Source organism: Pan troglodytes, chromosome X (genome assembly GCF_028858775.2).
Source record: "Pan troglodytes isolate AG18354 chromosome X, NHGRI_mPanTro3-v2.0_pri, whole genome shotgun sequence".
NCBI lineage: Eukaryota > Metazoa > Chordata > Mammalia > Primates > Hominidae > Pan > Pan troglodytes.
Window position 1 is genome coordinate 153,312,488 of NC_072421.2, and position 22,146 is coordinate 153,334,633.

A 22,146-nucleotide genomic window follows, 5' to 3' on the forward strand; every position below is an offset into this window, starting at 1 on the left:
TATGGAAATAAAGTTGGTTATTGTATATTGACCTTGTTTGTATTCTGCAACCTTAGAAAAATTCATTTACCAGTTCTGGTTACTGTTTTGTACATTCCTGCCTTTTATTTTCCTTCCCTTATTCTGGCTAGAACCTTCTACACAATACTGAATACAAGTGATAACAGTGAACATCCTTGCCTATTGACCATCTTGTGGGGAAAAATTCAATACTTTTTGAAAAAAATAAATTCAGTGTTAAGTTTGCGGTTAACTGTAGATTTTTTGTAGGTACCCTTTAATAGGTGGAAGAATTCCCTTTAATTCCTCATTTGAGAGTTGTATTCATGATTTTATCAAATGCTTTTTCTCCATGTATTGAGATCTTTGGTTTTTCTCCTTTATTCAGTTAGTATGGCAAATTACATTGATTTTTTCAGTGTTAAACCAACTTTGCATCCCTGCAAGGTCATGACTTACTACCCTTCTTATATAACACTTTATTGGATTTGCTATTGTTTTGTTCAGGAATTTGGCATCTATGTTTATAAGAGATAGTGGTCTGTAATTTATTTTTCTCTTTAGGTTTTGGTGTCAGGAATATGCTGGCCTCATTAAACAAGTTGGGAAATCTTACCTCTCTATCTTCTGAGTTTGGGTACTATTGGTATTATCTGTCTTAGATGTTTGGAAGAATTTACTAGTAAAGCAGATTGGGCCTCGAGTTTTCTTCGTTGGAAAATTTAAAATCTGCCATCTTGCTGTTTGTTTCCTATTTATCCCATCTAGTCTTTGTTCCCTTTTTTTTTCTGCCTTCCATGGGATTTAGTACATTTGTTATTCCATTATGTCTCCTTTGTCAGTTTATTAGCTATAGCTCCATTTTGTCATTTTCTGATTGCTTTAGGGTTTACAGTATGTCTTTGATTTATAATCTCCCTTAAAGTGGCATTTTTCCACTTCATGAATAGATAAGAACCTTATAATAGTATACTTCTAGCTGTTTCTTCTTGGCCTTTATGCTATTGTTGAATATTTTTATTTACACATGTATTAAAAACTTCATAATACATTGTTGTTGTTTTTGTTTAAAGAGTTGATTATCTTTTAAAGAGATTTAAATAATAAGGGAAGTCTTTTCTGTTTACCCATGCAGCTACCATTTCAGTGCTCTTAATTCTTTTGTGTAGGCCGAGTTTCTATCTGATGTTATTTTCTTTCTGCCTGTATGCTTTAATTTAACATATAATCTTCCATTGTAGTTCAAGTGTGTAGGTCTACAGGAAATGAATTCTTTCAGGTTTGGTATGTCTGAGAAGTTTTTATTTCACTTCCTTTTTTTTTTTGAAAGACATTTTCACTGAGTATAGAATTCTAGGTCAGTGATTTTTCTTTCTTTTAATACTTGATGAACGGTGGTTCATCACTGTCTTTTACATTGTTTCTGACAAGAATTCTGCTGTCATTCTTACATACATAAAGTGTATTTTTTTTTCTTCTGGATGCTTTAAAGATTTTCTCTTTATCATTGGTTTTAAGAAATTTGATTATAATATATATGCCTTGGTATATATTTCTTTATGTTTCTTTGGCTTTGAGTTTGTTGTAGTTTTCGTCAAATTATGAAAATGTTTAGCTCTTTCTAGGCTTCCAGTGACATCTGTATTAAGCCACTTGAAGCTGTCCCACAACTCACTGATGCTTTGTTCATTTTTAAGTCTTTTTTCCACTATGTTTCATTTAGAATAGTTTCTATTGCTATGTCTTCAAGTTTACTTACCTTTTCTTCTGCAGTTTGCAATCTGCTGTTTCTGTCCTGTGTATGTTTCATCTTTACAAGTTTGTTTTGGATCTTTTTTATATCTTCCATGTGTCTCCTTAACATGTGCATACTTTCCTCTACCTTGAGTATATGAAGTATATTTATAATTGAAGTGCTTATTCCACTTACATGTAATGCAAATTTTGATAGAGTTAGGTGTAGGTATCTTGCTCTTTGTTTTTTATTTGCCGCATCCCTGTCCTCTTCTTTTTTATTTTGATTACTCAAGTACTTTTTAAATTGTTTTTTAACCATCTCTATTTGTTTTTTAACACTTCTATTGAGAAATAACTCACAGACCATACAAATTGCCCATTTAAAGGGTACACTTCAGTGGAATTTAGTATATTACATTATTAAAATTGTGGTAAAATATGTATAGCATAAAATTTTGCCATTTTAACCTTTTTAAAGTGCACAATTCAGTGATGTTAATTACATCCACAATGTTGTGCATCCATCACTACTAGCTATTTCCAAAACTTTTTTATCACCCCTTAACAAAAACTCTGTAACCATTAAGTAATAATAACTCCCCATTCCCCTTACTCTCAGCCCCTGGTAACTCTAATCTACTTTCTGTCTCTGAATTTGCCTATTCTAGATATGTCATATAAGTGGGATCATACAAAATTTGCCCTTTTGTGTCTGGCTTATTTCACTAAGCATAATAGTTTATTGCTTAAAAAAAAATGCTAACAATCACCTGAGCCTTCAATGAGCCTTAATCTTTTTGCTGGTGGAGGGTCTCACCTTGATGTTGATGGCTACTGACTGATCGATCAGGCTGGTGGTTGCTGAAGGTTGTGGTGGCTGTGGCAATTTCTTAAAATAAGACAACAGTGAAGTTTACCACATTGATTGACTCTTTCACAAAAGATTTCTCTGTAGCATGTGTTGCTGTTTGATAGCAATTTACTGGCAATAGAACTTCTTTCAAAATTGGAGTCAATCCTCTCAAACCCTGCTACTGCTTTATCAGCTAAGTTGATGTAATTTTCTAAATCTTTTGTTGTCATTTCAACAGTGTTCACAGCATCTTCACCAGGAATAGTTGCCATCTCAAGAAACCACTTTCCTTGCCCATGCATAAGAAACAACTCCTCATTCATTAAAGTTTTATCAAGAAACTGCAGCAGTTCAGTCATGTCTTCAGGCTCCAGTTCTAATTCTAGTTCTCTTCTATTTCTACCACATCTGCAGTTACTCACTCCACTGAAGTCTTGAACCCCTCAAAGTAATTTGTGAGGGTTGTAATCAGTTTCTTCCAAACACCTGTTAATGTTTATATTTTGACTTCCTCCCATGAATCATGAATGTTCTTAATGGCATCTAGAATGGTGAATCCTTTCTAGAAGGTCTTCAGTTTACTTTGCCCAGATCCATCAGAGGAATCATTATCTATGGCAGCTATACTAAATGTTTTTCTTAAATAATAAGACTTGAAAGTTGAAATCACTCCTTGATTCATGGGCAGCAGAATGGATGTTGTATTAGCAGGTGTGAACCCCAAAAGTCTGACACAGGTCTCAGTTGATTTAGAAAGTTTATTTTGCCAAAGTTGAGAGCGCACACCCGTGACACAGCCTCAGGAGGTCCTGACAACATGTGCCCAAGGTGGTCAAAGCCCAGTTTGGTTTTATACATTCTAGGGAGACGTGAGACATCAGTCAACATATGCAAGATGAACATTGGTTTGGCCTGGAAAGGCGGAACAACTCGAAGCAAAGGCGGGAAGGCTCGAAGTGGGGAGGGGGCCTCCAGGTCTTAGATAGATAAGAGACAAATGGTTCTATTCTTTTGAGTTTCTGATGAGCCTCTCCAAAGGAGGCAATCAGATACGCATTTATCTCAGTGAGCAGAGGGGTGACTGAATAGAATGGGAGGCAGGTTGGCCATAAGCAGTTCCCAGCTTGACTTTTCCCTTTAGCTTAGTGATTTGGAGGCCCCAAGATTTATTTTCCTTTCACACAGGCATGAAAACGACATTTATCTCCTCGTAAGTCTCCATCAGAGCTCTTGAGTGACTAGGTTCATTGTCAATGATCAGTAATACTTTGAAAGGAATCTTTTCTTTTTGAGCAGCAGATCTCCACAGATCTTCTGTACACCATCCTGTAAACAGATGTGCTATCTTCCAGGTTTGTTGTTCCATTTCAAGAGCACAGGCAGAGTATATTTAGCATAATTCTTAAGGGCCCTAGATTTTCAGAATGGTAAATTACCATTGGCTTCAGCTTAAAGTCATCAGCTGCATTGGTCCCTAATAAAAGTCAGCTTATCCTTTGAAGCTTTGAAGCCAGGCATTGGCTTCTCTCTATGAAAGTCCTAGATGGCATCTTCTTCCAAAAGAAGGGTGTTTTGTTTACATTGAAAAATCTGTTGTTTAGTATAGCCACCTTTATCAATGATCTTAGCTAGGTCTCCTGGATAACTTACTGTGGCTTCTCTCTCAGCACTTGCTGCTTCACCTTGTACTTTTATGTTATAGAGTTGGCTTCTTTCCTTAAACCTCATGAACCAACTTCTGCTAGCTTTAAACTTTTCTTCTGCACCTTCCTCGCCTCTCTCAGCCTTCATAGAGTTAAAGAGTTAGGGCCTTGCTCTGGATTAGGCTTTGGCCTAAGGAAATGTTATAGCTGGTTTAATCTTCTATCCAGACCCCTAAAACATTCTCCATATCAGCAGTAAGTCTGTTTTGCTTTCTTATATGTGTGTTCACTGGAGTAGCACTCCTGATTTCCTTCAAGAACTGTTCTTTGCATTCACAATTTGGTTAACTGTTTGTCACAGGACACCTAGCTTTAGGCCCATCTCAGCTTTCGACATGCCTTACTCACTAAGCTTAATTATTTTTATCTTTTGATTTAAAGCAAGGGATGTGTGACTTTTCCTTTCACTTGAATACATAGATGCCATTGTAAGGTTATTAATTGGCCAAATTTCAATATTGTGTCTCGGCAAATAGGGAGGCCTGAGAGGGAGAGAGATAAGAGAATAGCTGGTCAGTGAACAGTTAGAACACACAATATTTATCCGTTAGCTCCGTCATCTTATATAGGCACAGTTTATGGCACCCGAAAACAATCACAATAGTAACATCAGAGGTCACAGATCGTCATAACAGATAGAATGAAAATAATGAAAAGTTCGAAATGTTATAAGAATTACCAAAACACAGACATGAAGCGACCACATGCTGTTAGAAAAATGGTGCTGCCGCATGTTCTCACTCCTAAGTGGGAGTTGAACAATGAGAACACATGGACACAGTGAGGGGAACATCACACACTGGGGCCTGTTGGGGAGTGGGGGCTAGGGGAGGGATAGCATTAGGAGAAATACCTAATGTAGATAACGGGTTGATGGGTACAGCAAACCACCATGTCACGTGTATACCTGTGTAAGAAACCTGCATGTTCTGCACGTGTATCCTAGAACTTAAAGTATAATAATAATAATAAAAAGAAACAAAAAGTGCAGGCCAAGCAGGAAAAAAAAAAAAAAACCAGAAAAATGGTGCTGATAGTCTCATCATGGGGTTTCCACAGACCTTCGATTTGCCAAAAAAAAAAAAAAGCATCCATGAAGTGCGATAATGTGAAGTACAATAAAAGGAGATATGCCTGTAATTCTTTCTGTTGTTCTTTATTGTTTTCTGCAGTTCTGTTTCAGTGTACGATTTTGTTTGCTTCAAACTGAAGAAGTTCTTTTATTGTTTCTTATGTTGATCTACTGATGAGAGATTCTCTAAACTTTTGTCTGAAAATCTGTTTCATCGTTTTTTTAAAGAATACTTTCTTTGCATAGAGTTTTTTAGTTTTTCACAATGGCAGTTTTTTTTTTTTTTTGAAGTGAGTGCTTTAAAAATGCCATTCCATTTTTCTTTGACTTTCATATGTTCTCGAAGAGATTGTCATTTCTCTTAGTCTTACTTGAAAAATAATGATTCTTACCCCACCTTTGGCTTTTGTTGTTGTTGTTGTTGTTGTTTGTTTTGTTTTTTTAAGACAGAGTCTCTCTCTCTCACCCAGGCTGGAGTGCAGTGGCACGATCACAGCTTACTGTTGCCTCCACCTCCCAGGCTCAAGTGATCCTCCTGCCTTGCCTCAGCCTCCCAAGTAGGAGGACCGCAGGCATGCGCCATCACACTTAGCTAATATTTTAAATTTTTCTTAGAGACGGGTCTCCCTATGTTGCTCTGGCTGGTCTCAAATGCCCAGGCTCAAGTGATCCTCCCACCTTGGCTTCCCAAAGTGCTGGAAATATAGGCATGAGCCACCACACCTGGCCCCCTTTGGCTGGTTTTAAGAGTCTTTTTGTATTTGGTTTTCAACTTTTTATATATGGTTATTAGCTTTCTGTGGCTGCTATCACAAATTATCACAAACTTGGTGGCTTAAAACAACAAAAATTTATTTTCTCCCACTACTGGATTTCAGAAGTTCAAAATCAGTTTAACTGGGCTGAAATTAAGGTGTTAGCAGGGCTACACTCCTTCCAGAGGCTCTAGGAGAGGATCTGTTCCATGCCTCTTCCAGCTTCAGGTGGCTGCCAGTATTTCTTGGCTTGTGGCTGTATCATTGTAGTCTCTGCCTCTATGTTCACATTACCTTCTCCTTTGCATGTGTGTCAAGCCTCCATCTACTTTCCTCCTATAGAGACATTTGTGATGTCATTTAGGGCTCATATGGATAATCCAGGATACTCTCTTCATCTCAAGATTCTTGACATAATCACATCTGTAAAGACCCCTTTTCCAGATAATATCACATATGTCACATTCATAGGGATTAGGACACAGGCATGTCTTAGGGAAACATTTAACAATTGTTCTTTATAGGTGAACTTGTTTTAAACAGATGGTTTGTCATTGTTCAGATGTTGACCTGAGGGTGGTGGAGGAATCTCCATTACAACCTGTTGAATCACACAACTATGTTCGGATTTATTAGTTTCATTCCTCACTGCTTTTTCTCATCTACATCATCTTTCTCTTTCTTGAATTATTTATTGTGAATTAGTCTTTGTTTGTAGTATATCCTCACACATTTTCTTCATATGAGTTTGTGGATGATAATCCCTTCAAGAACAAAAGTGTTATTTTGGTCTCATATTTGAACAATTTTTTGACTGGTGTAGAATTCTAGGGTTAAGATCATTTTCTCTCAAAATTCTCTGAATATTGCTGCATTTCAGTGCATGAAGAATTTAGGCATCTGAGAAGTTCAACAACTATACAGTTTACACGTTTTTTATTTGGGCCAAGTTTGAGGACTGCAACCCAGGAGCATAGATTCAAGTTGCTCTGAATATATGTTCTAATTAGCAGCAGTTACAAGTAGGTTTTTAAAGGAAAAAAGGAGAGGCAGTATCTAATTTGTTTACCAAGAATTTACATTAAAATAGCATAAGCTATTGATTGCTATACATTGTCCTTTGTATCACAAATTCCAGGAACATGAAGATAATGGTTGAGGCAGCTAGTCAGCAACAAATTGCCTTTAAACAGTTGCCCCCCCTGGGCATTGTGTGGGGGGTGTGACTGAAGTCCCCATACTCATGTCTTCTGGGCCTGATAAATTTTATATACCTCACATAGCTCAGGCTGCTCTGAGCTGTTTTTCTTTTCTCATTTCCCCCTTTTGATCAAAATTTTTCTCTTCTGAAAGCATTGATGATCAGCATTTTAGATATAAGTTTATCCCATGTCACTGGGGAGGCTTATTCCCAGATATTCTTGTCCCGTGTTGGATGGAAAGACGTAAAAAAGGTACTATGGCTTAAAGAACTTAGTGAGGTCTCAAGGCCAAATTGATTGGCAACACAGAGGAGCAGAGCAACAGGATCTCAGTCAAGCCATCCACTCACGCTGGAGCCATGGCATGAACAACTATACAGTTTACTCAAGTCCACCCTCACTTAATGGCACCAACTGCAAGTTTGGGGATTCCCCAAACCACCCTCAGATTTGATAGTTCATTAGAAGGATTTATAATACTCTGTGAGCACTATTATACTCACAGTTATGGCTTATTACAGGCAAATTATACATAGTAAGACCAGCCAAGGGAAAAAGTACATAGGGTGGAGTTTGGGAAGATACCAAATGTAGAGCTTTTGTTGTCCTCTTCCCATGGAGTCAGGACATGTTGCTCTCTTGGCATCAGTGTGTGACAAAATGTACAGAGCATTGCCTAACAGGAAAGCTTACCCAAGCCTTAGTGTTCAGAGTTTTTATTGGGGTTTCATTATGTAGGCATTATTGACTGACTGCCCTCTGGCTTGATCTCAGTCTCCAGCTCCACTTGGTGTGATCCAAAGCCTCCTAAATCACATAGTCATTTTTTCTGGAGTGTCTTTTCCCCACCCTAAATCACATTGTTACTATCTAGATTACAGTCTATTAGAAAAATAAATCAAGGCTGTGCATGGTAGCTCATACCTATAATCCTAATACTTATACTTTGGGAGGCCAAAGCTGAAAGATCTCTAAAATCCAGAAGTTCAAGACCAGCCTAGGCAACAAAGTGAGACCTTATCTCTACAAAACCAAAAAAAAAAAAAAAAAAATAGGTGTGATTGGGTGCACCTGTAGTCCTAGCTACTTGGGGGGCTGAAGATGGAGAATTGCTTGAACCCAGGAATTCAGAGCTGCAGAGAGCTATGATCACACCACTGCATTCCAGGCTGGGTTACAGAGGGGTGACCTCCATCTCAAAAAAAAAAAAAATTTTTTTTTCTTTTAATTCTTTTTTCTTTTTTTTTTTTAATAAATATATATATTTTTTATTATACTTTAAGTTCTAGGGTACATGTGCACAACGTGCAGGTTTGTTACATATGTAAACATGTGCCGTGTTGGTGTGCTGCACCCATTAACTCATCATTTACATTAGGTATATCTCCAAATGCTATCCCTTCCCCCTCCCGCCACCCCACAACAGGCCCCGGTGTGTGATGTTCCCCTTCCTGTGTCCAGGTGTTCTCATTGTTCAGTTCCCACCTATGAGTGAGAACATGTGGTGTTTGGTTTTTTGTCCTTGCAGTAGTTTGCTGAGAATGATGGTTTCCAGCTTCATCCATGTCCCTGCAAAGGACATGAACTCATCCTTTTTTACGGCTGCGTAGTATTTCATGGTGTATATGTGCCACATTTTCTGAATCCAGTCTATCATTGATGGACATTTGGGTTGGTTCCAGGTCTTTGCTATTGTGAATAGTGCCACGATAAACATACGTGTGCATGTGTCTTGATAGCAGCATGATTTATAATCCTTTGGGTATATACCCAGTAATGGGATGGCTGGGTCAAATGGTATTTCTAGTTCTAGATCCCTGAGGAATCGCCACACTGTCTTTCACAGTGGTTGAACTAGTTTACAGTCCCACCAATAGTGTAAAAGTGTTCCTGTTTCTCCACATCCTCTCCAGCACCTGTTGTTTCCTGACTTTTTAATGATAGCCATTCTAACTGGTGTGAGATGGTATATCTCATTGTGGTTTTGATTTGCATTTCTCTGATGACCAGTGATGATGAGCATTTTTTCATGTGTCTGTTGGCTGCATAAATGCCATCTTTTGAGAAGTGTCTGTTCATATCCTTCACCCACTTGTTGATGGGGTTGTTTGTTTCTTTTCTTATAAATTTGTTTGAGTTCTTTGTAGAATCTGGATATTAGCCCTTTGTCAGATGAGTAGATTGCAAAAATTTTCTCCCATTGTGTAGGTTGCCTGTTCACTCTGATGGTAGTTTCTTTTGCTGTGCAGAAGCTCTTTAATTAGATCCCATTTGTCAATTTTGGCTTTTGTTTCCATTGTTTTTGGTGTTTTAGACATGAAGTCCATGCCCATGCCTATGTCCTCAATGGTATTACCTAGGTTTTCTTCTAGGGTTTTTATGGTTTTAGGTCTAACATTTAAGACTTTAATCCATCTTGAATTAATTTTAGTATAAGGTGTAAGGAAGGGATCCAGTTTCAGCTTTCTCCATATGGCTAGCCAGTTTTCCCAGCACCATTTGTTAAATAGGGAATCCTTTCCCCATTTCTTCTTTTTGTCAGGTTTGTCAAAGATGACATGGTTGTAGATGTGTGGTATTATTTCTGAGGGCTCTGTTCTGTTCCATTGGTCTATATCTCTGTTTTGGTACCAGTACCATGCTGTTTTGGTTACTGTAGCCTTGTAGTATAGTTTGAAGTCAGGTAGCATGATGCCTACAGTTTTGTTCTTTTGGCTTAGGATTGACTTGGCAATGCAGGCTCTTTTTTGGCTCCACATGAACTTTAAAGTAGTTTTTTCCAATTCAGTGAAGAAAGTCATTGGTAGCTTGATAGGGATGGCATTGAATCTATAAATTACCTTGGGCAGTATGGCCATTTTCATGATATTGATTCTTCCTATCCATGAGCATGGAATGTTCTTCCATTTGTTTGTGTCCTCTTTTATTTCGCTGAACAGTAGTTTGTAGTTCTCCTTGAAGAGATCCTTCGCATCCCTTGTAAGTTGGATTCCTAGGTATTTTATTCTCTTTGAAGGAATTGTGAATGGGAGTTCACTCATGATTTGGCTCTCTGTCTGTTATTGGTGTATAAGAATGCTTGTGATTTTTGCACGTTGATTTCGTATTGAGACTTTGCTGGAGTTGCTTATCAGCTTAAGGAGATTTTGGGCTGAGACAATGGGGTTTTCTAGATATACAATCATGTCATCTGCAAACAGGGACAATTTGATTTCCTCTTTTCATAATTGAATACCCTTTATTTCTTTCTCTTGCCTGATTGCCCTGGCTAGAACTTCCAACACTATGTTGAATAGGAGTGGTGAGAGAGGGCATCCCTATCTTGTGCCAGTTTTCAAAGGGAATGCTTCCAGTTTTTGCCCATTCAGTATGATATTGGCTGTGGGTTTGTCATAGCTCTTATTATTTTGAAATACGTCCCATCAATACCTAATTTATTGAGAGTTTTTAGCATGAAGGGCTGTTGAATTTTGCCAAAGGCCTTTTCTGCATCTATTGAGATAATCGTGTGTTTTTTGTCTTTGGTTCTGTTTATATGCTGGATTACATTTATTGATTTGTGTATGTTGAACCAGCCTTGCATCCCAGGGATGAAGCCCACTTGATCATGGTAGATAAGCTTTTTGATGTGCTGCTGGATTCGATTTGCCAGTATTTTATTGAAGATTTTTGCGTCGGTGTTCATTAGGGATATTGGTCTAAAATTCCCTTTTTGTGTTGTGTCTCTGCTAGGCTTAGGTACCAGGTATCATAAAATGAGTTAGGGAGGATTCCCTCATTTTCTATTGATAGGAATAGTTTCAGAAGGAATGGTATCAGCTCCTCCTTGTACCTCTGGTAGAATTTGGCTGTGAATCCATCTGGTCCTGGACTTTTTTTGGTTGGTAAGCTATTAATTATTGCCTCAATTTCAGAGCCTGTTATTGGTCTATTCAGAGATTCAACTTCTTCCTGGTTTAGTCTTGGGAGGGTGTATGTGTCAAGGAATTTATCCATTTCTTCTAGATTTTCTAGTTTATTTGTGTAGAGGTGTTTGTAGTATTCTCTGATGGTAGTTTGTATTTCTGTGGGATGGGTGGTGATATCCCCTTTTATCATTTTTTATTGTGTCTATTTGATTCTTCTCTCTTTTCTTCTTTATTAGTCTTGCTAGCGGTGTATCAATTTTGTTGATCTTTTCAAAAAACCAGCTCCTGGATTCATTGATTTCTTGAAGGGTTTTTTGTGTCTCTATCTCGTTCAGTTCTGCTCTGAGTTATTTCTTGCCTTCTGCTAGCTTTTGAATGTGTTTGCTCTTGTTCCTCTAGTTCTTTTAATTGTGATGTTAGGGTGTCAATTTTATATCTTTCCTGCTTCCTTTTGTGGGCATTTAGTGCTATAAATTTCCCTCTACACACTGCTTTAAATGTGTCCCAGAGATTCTGGTATGTTGTGTCTTTGTTCTCATTGGTTTCAAAGAACATGTTTATTTCTGCATTCATTTAGTTATGTACCCAGTAGTCATTCAGGAGCAGGTTGTTCAGTCTCCATGTAGCTGAGCGGTTTTGAGTGAGTTTCTTAATCTTGAGTTCTAATTTGATTTCACTGTGGTCTGAGAGACAGTTTGTTATAATTTCTGTTCTTTTACATTTGCTGAGGAGTGCTTTACTTCCAACTATGTGGTCAATTTTGGAATAAGTGCGATGTGGTGCTGAGAAGAATGTATATTCTGTTGATTTGGGGTGGAGAGTTCTGTAGATGTCTGTTAGGTCTGCTTGGTGCAGAGCTGAGTTCAATTTCTGGATATCCTTGTTAACTTTCTGTCTCATTGATCTGTCTAATGTTGACAGTGGGGTGTTAAAGTCTCCCTTTATTATTGTGTGGGAGTCTAAGTCTCTTTGTAGGTCTCTAAGGACTTGCTTTATGAATCTGGGTCCTCCTGTATTGGATGCATAAATATTTAGGATAGTTAGCTCTTCTTGTTGAATTGATCCCTTTACCATTATGTAATGGCCTTCTTTGTCTCTTTTGATCCTTGCTAGTTTAAAGTCTGTTTTATCAGAGGCTAGGATTGCAACCCCTGCCTTTTTTTGTTTTCCATTTGCTTGGTAGATCTTCCTCCATCCCTTTATTTTGAGGCTATGTGTGTCTCTGCACGTGAGATGGGTTTCCTGAATACAGCACACTGATGGGTCTTTATTCTTTATCTAATTTGCCAGTCTTTGTCTTTTAATTGGAGCATTTAGCCCATTTACATTTAAGGTTAATATTGTTATGTGTGAATTTGATCCTGTCATTATGATGTTAGCTGGTTATTTTGCTAGTTAGTTGATGCAGTTTCTTCCTAGCCTTGATGGTCTTTACAATTTGGCATGTTTTTCCAGTGGCTGGTATGTGTTGTTCCTTTCCATGTTTAGTGCTTCCTTCAGGAGCTCTTGTAAGGCAGGCCTGGTGGTGACAAAATCTCTCAGCATTTGCTTGTCTGTAAAGGATTTTATTTTTCCTTTACTTATGAAGCTTAGTTTGGCTGGATATGAAATTCTGGGTTGAAAATTCTTTTCTGTAAGAATTTTGGATATTGGCCCCCACTCTCTTCTGGCTTGTAGAGTTTCTGCCGAGAGATCAGCTGTTAGTCTGATGGGCTTCCCTTTGTGGGTAACCCGACCTTTCTCTCTGGCTGCCCTTAACATTTTTTCCTTCATTTCAACTTTGGTGATCTGACAATTATGTGTCTTGGAGTTGCTCTTCTCGAGGAGTATCTTTGTGGCGTTCTCTGTATTTCCTGAATTTGAATGTTGGCCTGCCTTGCTAGGTTGGGGAAGTTCTCCTGGCTAATATCCTGCAGAGTGTTTTCCAACTTGGTTCCATTCTCCCCATCACTTTCAGGTACACCAATCAGACGTAGATTTGGTCTTTTCACATAGTCCCACATTTCTTGGAGGCTTTTTTCGTTTCTTTTTATTCTTTTTTCTCTAAACTTCTCTTCTCGCTTCATTTCATTCATTTGGTCTTCAATCACGGATACCCTTTCTTCCAATTGTTCGAATCGGCTACTGAAGTTTGTGCATTCATCACTTAGTTCTCGTGCCATGGTTTTCAGCTCCATCAGGTCATTTAAGGACTTGTCTACATTGGTTATTCTAGTTAGCCATTCATCTAATCTTTTTTTCAAGGTTTTTAGCTTCTTTGTGCTGGGTTCAAACTTCCTCCTTTAGCTCGGAGAAGTTTGATCATCTGAAGCCTTCTTTTCTCAACTCGTCAAAGTCATTCTCTGTCTACCTTTGTTCTGTTGCTGGTGAGGAGCTGCGTTCCTTTGGAGGAGGGGAGGCGCTCTGATTTTTAGAATTTTCAGTTTTTCTGCTGTTTTTTTCCCTATCTTTGTGGTTTTATCTACCTTTGGTCTTTGATGATGGTGACATACAGATGGGGTTTTTGTGTGGATGTCCTTTCTGTTTGTTAGTTTTCCTTCTAACAGTCAGGACCCTCAGCTGCAGGTCTGTTGGAGTTTGTCAGAGGGCCATTCCAGACCCTGTTTGCCTGGGTATCAGCAGCGGAGGCTGCAGAACAGTGAATATTGCTGAACACCAAATGTTGCTGTCTGATCGTTCCTCTGGAGGTTTTGTCTCAGAGGGGTACCCGGCCGTGGGAGGTGTCAGTCTGCCCCTACTGGGGGGTACCTCCCAGTTAGGCTGCTTGGGGGTCAGGGACCCACTTGAGGAGGCAGTCTGTCTGTTCTCAGATCTCAAACTCTGTCCTGGGAGAACCACTACTCTCTTCAAAGCTGTCAGACAGGGACATTTAAGTTTGCAGAGGTTTCTGCTGCCTTTTGTTCAGCTATGCCCTGCCCCCAGAGGTGGAGTCTACAGAGGCAGGCAGGCCTCCTTGAGCTGTGGTGGGCTCCACCCAGTTCGAGCTTCGCGGCAGCTTTGTTTACCTACTCAAGCCTCAGCAATGGCGGGCGCCTCTCCCCCAGCCTCGCTGCCACCTTGCAGTTCAATCTCAGACTGCTGTGCTAGCAATGAGCGAGGCTCCGTGGGTGTGGGACCCTCCAAGCCAGGCACGGGATATAATCTCCTGGTGTGCTGTTTGCTAAGACCGTTGGAAAAGCGCAGTATTAGGGTGGGAGTGATCCGATTTTCCAGGTGCCATCTGTCACAGCTTCCCTTGGCTAGGAAAGGGAATTCCCTGACCCCTTGTGCTTCCCGGGTGAGGCGATGCCTCACACTGCTTCGGCTCACGCTCGATGGGCTGCACCCACTGTCCTGCACCCACTGTCCAACAAGCCCCAGTGAGATGAAGCCGGTATCTCAGTTGGAAATGCAGAAATCACCCGTCTTGTGCGTTGCTCACGCTGGGGGCTGTAGACTGGAGCTGTTCCTATTTGGCCATCTTGGAACAGGAATCAAAGGAAATTTTTTAAAAATCCCATTTATGATAGCATCAAAAAGAGTACAATAGTTAGGAATAAATTTAACCAAGGATGTAATAATGTGCACACTGAAAATTATAAAACATTGATGAAAGAAATTCAGGAAGACACAAATGAATGGAAAGATACCTTATGTTTATGGATTGGAAGAATCAATATTATTAAAATGTTCATACTGCCTAAAGCAATACACAGATTCAACACAATCCCTGTTGAAATTCCAATGGCATTTTTCACAGAATAGAAAAAAAAATTCTAAAATGTGGATGAAACTAGAAGACATTATATTAAGTGAAATATACTAGACACAGATAGATAAATACTGTATGATTTCACTTATATATGGAATCTAAAAAAAATGTTCAGTTCATAAAAGCAGAGAGTAAAACAGTGGTTGACAGTGGGTGGGAGACCTGGAGAGATGTTGGTCAAAGTGTATGAACTTACAGTTGTAAGATGAATAAGTTCTGGATACCGGACATACAGCATGGCAACTATAGTTAATAATAATGTAGTGAATATTTGAAATATGCTATAAGAATAGATCTTAAGCATTCTCACCACATACCCAAAAAAGTAACTATGTGAGGTGATGGATATTTTACTTAGCTTGATTGTGGTAATAATTTCACAATGGATACATTTATCAGAATGTCACATTGTATACCTTGAATATATACCATTTTTATTTGCCAATTATACTTCAAGGCAGAAAAAAATAAAATTAGAGTAGAAACAAAAGCTTGGAGGTCTGAAATGTTACTAAAAGTGTAACATTTTCCTTTTTTCAATATTCTTGCCACATGGTGGGTAGGTCCTTTTAGTCTGAAGATTCAAGTCTTTCTTATTTGGGGGATATTTTCTTCGGTTAGTCCCTTGATTATTGATCCTTCTCTTTTGGCTGTATTCTCTCCTGTGACTGCTAATAGGTGTGTAAATCAGTACCAGTCACATAATAAGCACATGTTAAATATCTGTTGATCGTATAAATTGATCCTGGATTTGCTTGATCAGTTTTCCGTGTATCTTACATCTTCTTTCATGATTTACAACCTAGACATTTTGCTGTTTTCAGAACAAATTTTTTGAATTGTTACTGCAGAGGCTGCTTTTGCTCATTTATGTTCTGCTTTTAAAAAATTATGCCATTTTATTAAAATATAGTTTTTGGAATGTTGTCATGTTATCTAATTTTTTATGTCCTCTGATGACTTTGTTTAAGATTAGTTCAATTATGTCTTGTATCTGAGGATACTTATTAGAAATTTTTTTATTACTGTTATTCTATCTTGTTTCCCATATTAACTTTGTTCCATTAAGGACTGTTTGCCCTCATTGCTTTTTTTGTCTCCTCACTTTAACTGCTGTTTCTTCTCAAAAGTTCTAGTCAATGCATATATTCTATTCAACATATATATTTAGCTCTAGATGTAATCAGTTTTGGTATGTGCCTCCAGGTGGCATCCTGTGCACTCTTCATGAAGTGAAACCCAAAGACTGGTGCCCCTGTCAGTTGTTCTACTGCAGAGACTTTGTGGAGTATGTGGTTGGAGATGAATCTATGGTTAAGGGAGTGGATTTTTTAAAACCAATATGTTGAAGTATAATATACATAAGTGCATCAACTGTAAGCGTACAACATGTTGTGTTTTCACAAAGTAAACATACCATGTAGAACCAACACCCAGATTAAGAACTAGAGCACGAACAGTACCCCAGAAGCTCCCTTCTGCCTTCTTTTAGTCACTACTCTTCTCCAAAGGTGGCCACTGTCCTGATTTCTCCACATAGATTAATAAAACATAGCAGGGGCCAAGAGTGGTGGCACACACCTATAGTCCCAGCTACTCAGGAGGCTGAGGTGGGAGGATCGTTTGAGCCCAGGAGGTCAAAGCTGCAGTGAGTCGTAATTGTGCCACTGCACTCCAGCTTGGGCGACAGAGCAAGACCCTGTCTCAAAATAAATAATAAAATATAGCAGGTATTCTGTTTATGTCAAGTTTCTATTGCTCAAAATGATGTTTGTGAGATTCATCTGTGGTAAATTGTATAAATGTAGTAGTAGATTGTGAATTGTCATTACTGTATTGTATTCCATGTTATGACTCTCCTGTAATTTATGCATTGTACAGTTGATGGGCATTTGGGTGGTTTCCAGTTTAAGGTATGAAAAGTAGTGCTGTCCAAAACATTTTTTTATATGTCTTTTGGTGAATTTGTGCATACATCTGTTGGGTACATACCCAGAGTGGAATTGCTGGATTATTAGGGAGTTTTGTTGGTTGGTTGTTTGCCTTTTTGTTTTAAACTCCTTGTGTCCTGGTGGGAATTGTTCAGTAGATACTGAGAAATTGATGATGCAAAAGAAAATGGATAGCAGAAGGAATGAAGTTCTATGGGTTTTGGCCCTCACAAAAGTAAATACATATCTTCCTACAGAAATCAAACAGGTTTTTATGGCTCAAAGCCCCGGAATTATACGGGGCAGAATAGGTGAATGTGCTTGCAGTCAGCTGGCTTTAAAAGAGCCTTTCTTATTGGAAGTATAGAGAGGAAAATTCTTTTCCACTAGCGGGAAGAACCACTTCTGGTGCTCAACATCATGTGCATTGCTGCAGTGGAGAAGAAAAAAGAGGGAAGCGTTTTCATTGGGCTCATACTGCTTATGATAGGCCTGGCAGAGTCTTGCTTTTGGCAACTATTGAGTATGAATGGCCAGTCTCTACTTGTAAAGAGAGGTCATTGGACTTAAATGGAATTAATGGAAGTAAAATGTTCACAGGTTGTTACTGCAAATCATTCATGTAGTCAGTGCCAGGGGTTAAACAATTCTCGCCTCTTTTCTAGTCTGTCACCTTCAAAACTACCAGCAGAAATCTTGCTCGAGCCATGTGTATGAAGAACCTCAAGCTCACTATTATCATCATCATCGTATCAATTGTAAGTTTTTGTCCTTTTAGTGTATGGCTTTATTTTTCAATCTCTAAGAAATTAGGTACTAGAATTATTTCTCAATGATTAACACTCTGAAATGAGCTACATATGTCTTTTAATAGTGAAACACATGACCAGGCAGTGGCTTTCCTATGAAGTCACTATGAAATATCTCTACTTAAACCCCTCCTTCCTATTGAGAATTATTATATATTCTCAATAGGAAGAGACCTATAAAACTGACCTCACAGAAATGTAGTTATTTTAAATAAAGACATTTCTGTTTATATGTAATGGGTTTATTGTTTTTATTTTTAAATTAATTATGTATTTTTAAAGTTTTAATTTCTAATATGGCAAATGCTGATAATTATAATCCCCCTCAAACAAGAACTCTTTGGAGTCCTCAGTAATTTTTGAGTGTGTAAAGAGGTCCTAAACCACAACTTTAAAAACTATTGCTAACAGGTGGGGGGTGCTTTACCCTGTTCATGGTCAGATAAAGTTGCCTTTCCTCCCCATCCTCCAGTCATGTCCAGAAGCCCAAAGTTACCTCCAAGCAGATAACTCTGACCCTGCTTCTCCTCTACCACAGCTTGAGGGTCCTCTGCCTTAGACAGCTGGATTTATCTAAAAGAGAAGAGCAGTCATAGATCTGTAGATTTTATACTGGAAGTAATTGTCATGGCCTTGAATGGTTCCTTGCTCAGGTTTCTCTTTCTAATATCACATTTTAGGCTCCTGAGCTTAGCTTCTTACTTATTATTTGGTCTGGGAGTTTAGGTTGATTTGTGCAGCTGAATTATTGTTAAATTCAGAATATATTTACTGATTACTTATTACATGCAGAGCACAGCTCTAAATGCAATATCAATCTTTGCCAAAAGGTGTTGTCACCTAACGAGATGTACTTCAGCTTGAAAAATCCTTATATTACAGCTGTGACAAATAGTCAACTTTACATCAAGTTGGTAAACTTTACATTTGTGGCATGTGTATGTGTGAGTATGTGTGTGTATGTGTGAATATGATGTCAGAAGTTCAACCTATTCATTAATAAACAGAATCTGCTGTAATCTGCCCCCCAACCCTGGCAATATTTATAGTTCCCTACAAGGCAAAATGCTTTGCTCACTTTTGGAGCAAAGGGCACGCAATTCATAAATGCATCCTTTTCCAAGCTTGCAAATAATGAAATCAGTCACTTAAAGATCTCAAAAAGTTGTAATTTAAAGCAAAATAAAGCCAGGCATAGTGGCTTATGCCTGTAATCCCAGCACTTTGGGAAGCTGAGGCAGGAGGATTGCTTGAGGCCAAGAGTTTGAAGCCAGCCTGGTCAACATAGTGACACCCTATCTCTACAAAAATAAAAAATAAAAAATAAATAAAATAAAGTGACTAATGCAGTGAACCTAATGTTTAAAGTCTATTTTTTTGTGATATAATAATGTGAACAAGTAGTGACTTTTATAATATAATTTAAAATTATAATCTAGAATTAAAAAGCAAACACATCTGTAATAGCACCAGTATTTTTGCAGTGTTACTTACATCATCTGCTTTTCATTGTTTTGGTCATCGTAATTATTGTGTCATTATCCACTGAACAGTTCGTAGCAGTGTTCTTGCTCATAAGTGATATAGATGAAAGCCTTCTACTCAGGCTTTTAAAATATATTCTTATATTAATCAAAAATAAAATTCATGTGCAAAACCTAAAAATATAATTAATGAAACCATACTTCAGGAGAATTATGGTTATTTGTGATTTTTTTATGACTTGTTAATGACACATCAGTATGAGTTGCTCATTTAGCCTTGATTCTGCCGAGTTACCAGTGAAGAGCAACAACCCCACTGCTTTCTCTCCCACTGAAGGAAACGCTAGAATTCAAGTGGGTGTGAGTTATACCGAAAACGACAATGTTAACTACACTTCTGTCTTGGAAAATACTTGTTTAGTGTGTTCCATTACTACATAACTGCTACTCTAATGGAATCAGAAGTATTTCTTAATAAGGGTCTACTTTCCTATATATATTATTTAGAATAATATGATTGATTCAAGAAAAGAAAATTGCTCTCCTCCTCCCTCCAGGTGTTCATCTATATCATTGTTTCACCTCTCTGTGGTGGATTTACATGGCCAAGCTGTGTGAAGAAATAGGAAAGAAGAAGTTACCATTAACCAAGGATATGAGAGAACAAGGAGTTAAAAGCAATCCATGTGACTCAAGCCTTTCACATACTGACAGATGGTATCTGCCAGTCTCTTCAACCCTCTTCTCACTTTTTAAAATCTTGTTCCATGCCTCCAGGTTTATCTTTGTCTTATCTACCAGTTTATTCCTGTGAACTTCAGATTGAACCATTCATTGCAGCAGTAGCCTTAAAAAGGCTTTTGTTTATTTCTTTGGTTTGTTAACTAGTGTCATCTATTTAGAGAAACATTTTTGTTTTTAATTGCGCAAAGCTGTCGCCGCTAGTCTTATGAGCTATCTACTAAAACTATGGAGAAACTTTGTATGTGCACACAAAAGTATTCAAGAGACAGTATTGCTAACATCTCATCTTAATGTCTTTTGTTATTGAGAAGTTTTAGGTGCTTCAAAACAATATAAATGGATAATAGTTGTTATTTGGGGAATTGTAATGATGTTGGTGCTGCTTCCTTCTAAGAGCTCAGACAAGTAAAGTATGAAACATTCTTATTTCAGTTAGATGGGGAACATTTTGCTAGCCCATTAGAAGCACACAGAATTATCCTTGTCCTCCTAATATTGACTTTCAGGAATAAAGTTCGGTGTGCTGATCATTCACAATACAGTGGATAGCTTGATATCTTCTGTTTTCCCATTGCAGTTGATTTGAGAAGATGAAGGTTTAAATATTGTTGAAAGTTGCAGTTTTTTAAATGTGTTCCTTTTTCTTCTGTGAATATTTAGGGCAATCGTGTCGCTAATAGAATATGTAGTAGAGGGGGTGGGGAGGTAAATTCCTCTGACTTGCCAAAGAAAAAGAAGGGAACCACAGTGGATATGCTAGCATTTTAGCTGTGCAAAGGGAGGTAGTGTTGGAAAAGTGTTTCCATTCTGGGAAAAGCCCAAACCGAATACGGTCAGCAGTCAACTCCAGGGTTTGGGCTTGACTCCTGTTGAATAATAGTTTGAGCATTCTTTGTGGTTAAATAAATTCTTAAATCTGCCTAGTTTTGATGAATTCTTTTGTGAAACTCGAAAGAGAATAGACAGTATGACATATAGAATTAATACAAAACAGTTTAACAACCATTTAACTGCAGTGTAAGAAAATTGGACTGTAATCATATTGCTACTGGCATCTGTTATCTAGTATGCATTTCTGGTGTGTATCTGAAAGGAAGACATTTTCTACCCTAGATCCAATTGCATTTATTTATCAATAAGTGCCATTAAATTGAAATTATATTACATTTTACACTTTCTCAATGAATGAACAAATTAGTCTGTAGAATCTAGCCACCTGTTTAGCCTAGTCATGTGCCTTGAACATATATGTGTCCCATAATCTGGCTCATGGTACCTGTTCTTCTATCCAAACCTTTCAATTCATGCTACCTGATTCATTTATTTGACATAGATCTTAGGCCCACTTGAACTCTTTTCTTGTTTATCTAGCATAGCACAAACGTTTTTCCAGTCTTCTTTATCAACACTAATGCCTCTTAATTGCATCAGTATTTCCTATTGGAAAATACATCTGTTCCAGAAAAACATTTGGCATTCCTGAATAATTTCCAAATGTGTTTAATCCAAAGAAAAAGGTTTAAAGCTTATTTCCCTTTCTTATACACACCTGAATAAAATTGATGTGCATGTTTTAGGGATCAATTACCTAACTGTTCCTTGGTCTATTTATGTATAAGAATGCTTTTTAAAGCACATGTCTCATTTTAAATGACGCACAAACTGAAGACGTTAATAAAATTTAAGAGTAATACAATGATTTGCTTGTTTTAGAAGTTCTTTCTGGAACCTAATTTCTTCTGATGACATTTGCCATTGTTTACAGAACAAAAGTATTTTACTTATGCGGAAAATATATTAAGAAGTGTTACCTGGAGACTTCCAGTAAAGATCTGTAGCATAGTCTCAGGTGTGTAGAATTTCTTCAAAAGACACAAATGAACTTAAAAAATATATAGCCCATGCTGAAACCAATGAAAGATTCTGAAATGATCACACAGCCTTCACAACTATCATCCTGAGTGCATGATTTAGACAGAACTGAAAAAGAACCCCAGGGATTTTCATCCAGTTTAGCACAATTCTGAAAAATCTTTCCATCTAAAGTTAAATGACTGGTTCTGAAAGAGACTCAAGCGGAAGGCATAATGGTGGGAGGGAATAATTCATTATAGCAAACAGGGTTACCTAAACAGAAATAAAAGAAAAACAGGCACAAATCAAATATACAAATAGATAGGTCACAACAAAATAATCA

General features: G+C 37.8%; 1 protein-coding gene across 9 annotated transcripts in view; it reads left to right on the top strand.

The window, feature by feature from the left end:
• The window catches only part of VAMP7 (vesicle associated membrane protein 7), a 78,778-nt gene that overhangs the window by 41,128 nt on the left and 15,504 nt on the right, over nt 1-22,146 (top strand). For 7 of the 9 annotated variants that reach the window (XM_016944645.3, XM_016944644.3, XM_016944650.4 and 4 more), the window contains 2 exons: nt 17,578-17,670; nt 19,763-21,645. In XM_016944645.3, the coding sequence (XP_016800134.1) occupies nt 17,578-17,670; nt 19,763-19,831 (162 nt within the window). In that variant the 3' untranslated portion in view covers nt 19,832-21,645. Of the gene's footprint in view, nt 1-17,577; nt 17,671-19,762; nt 21,646-22,146 lie in introns of those variants that run through there. The other 2 variants (XM_054676966.2, XM_063804776.1) reach the window with 1 other exon arrangement.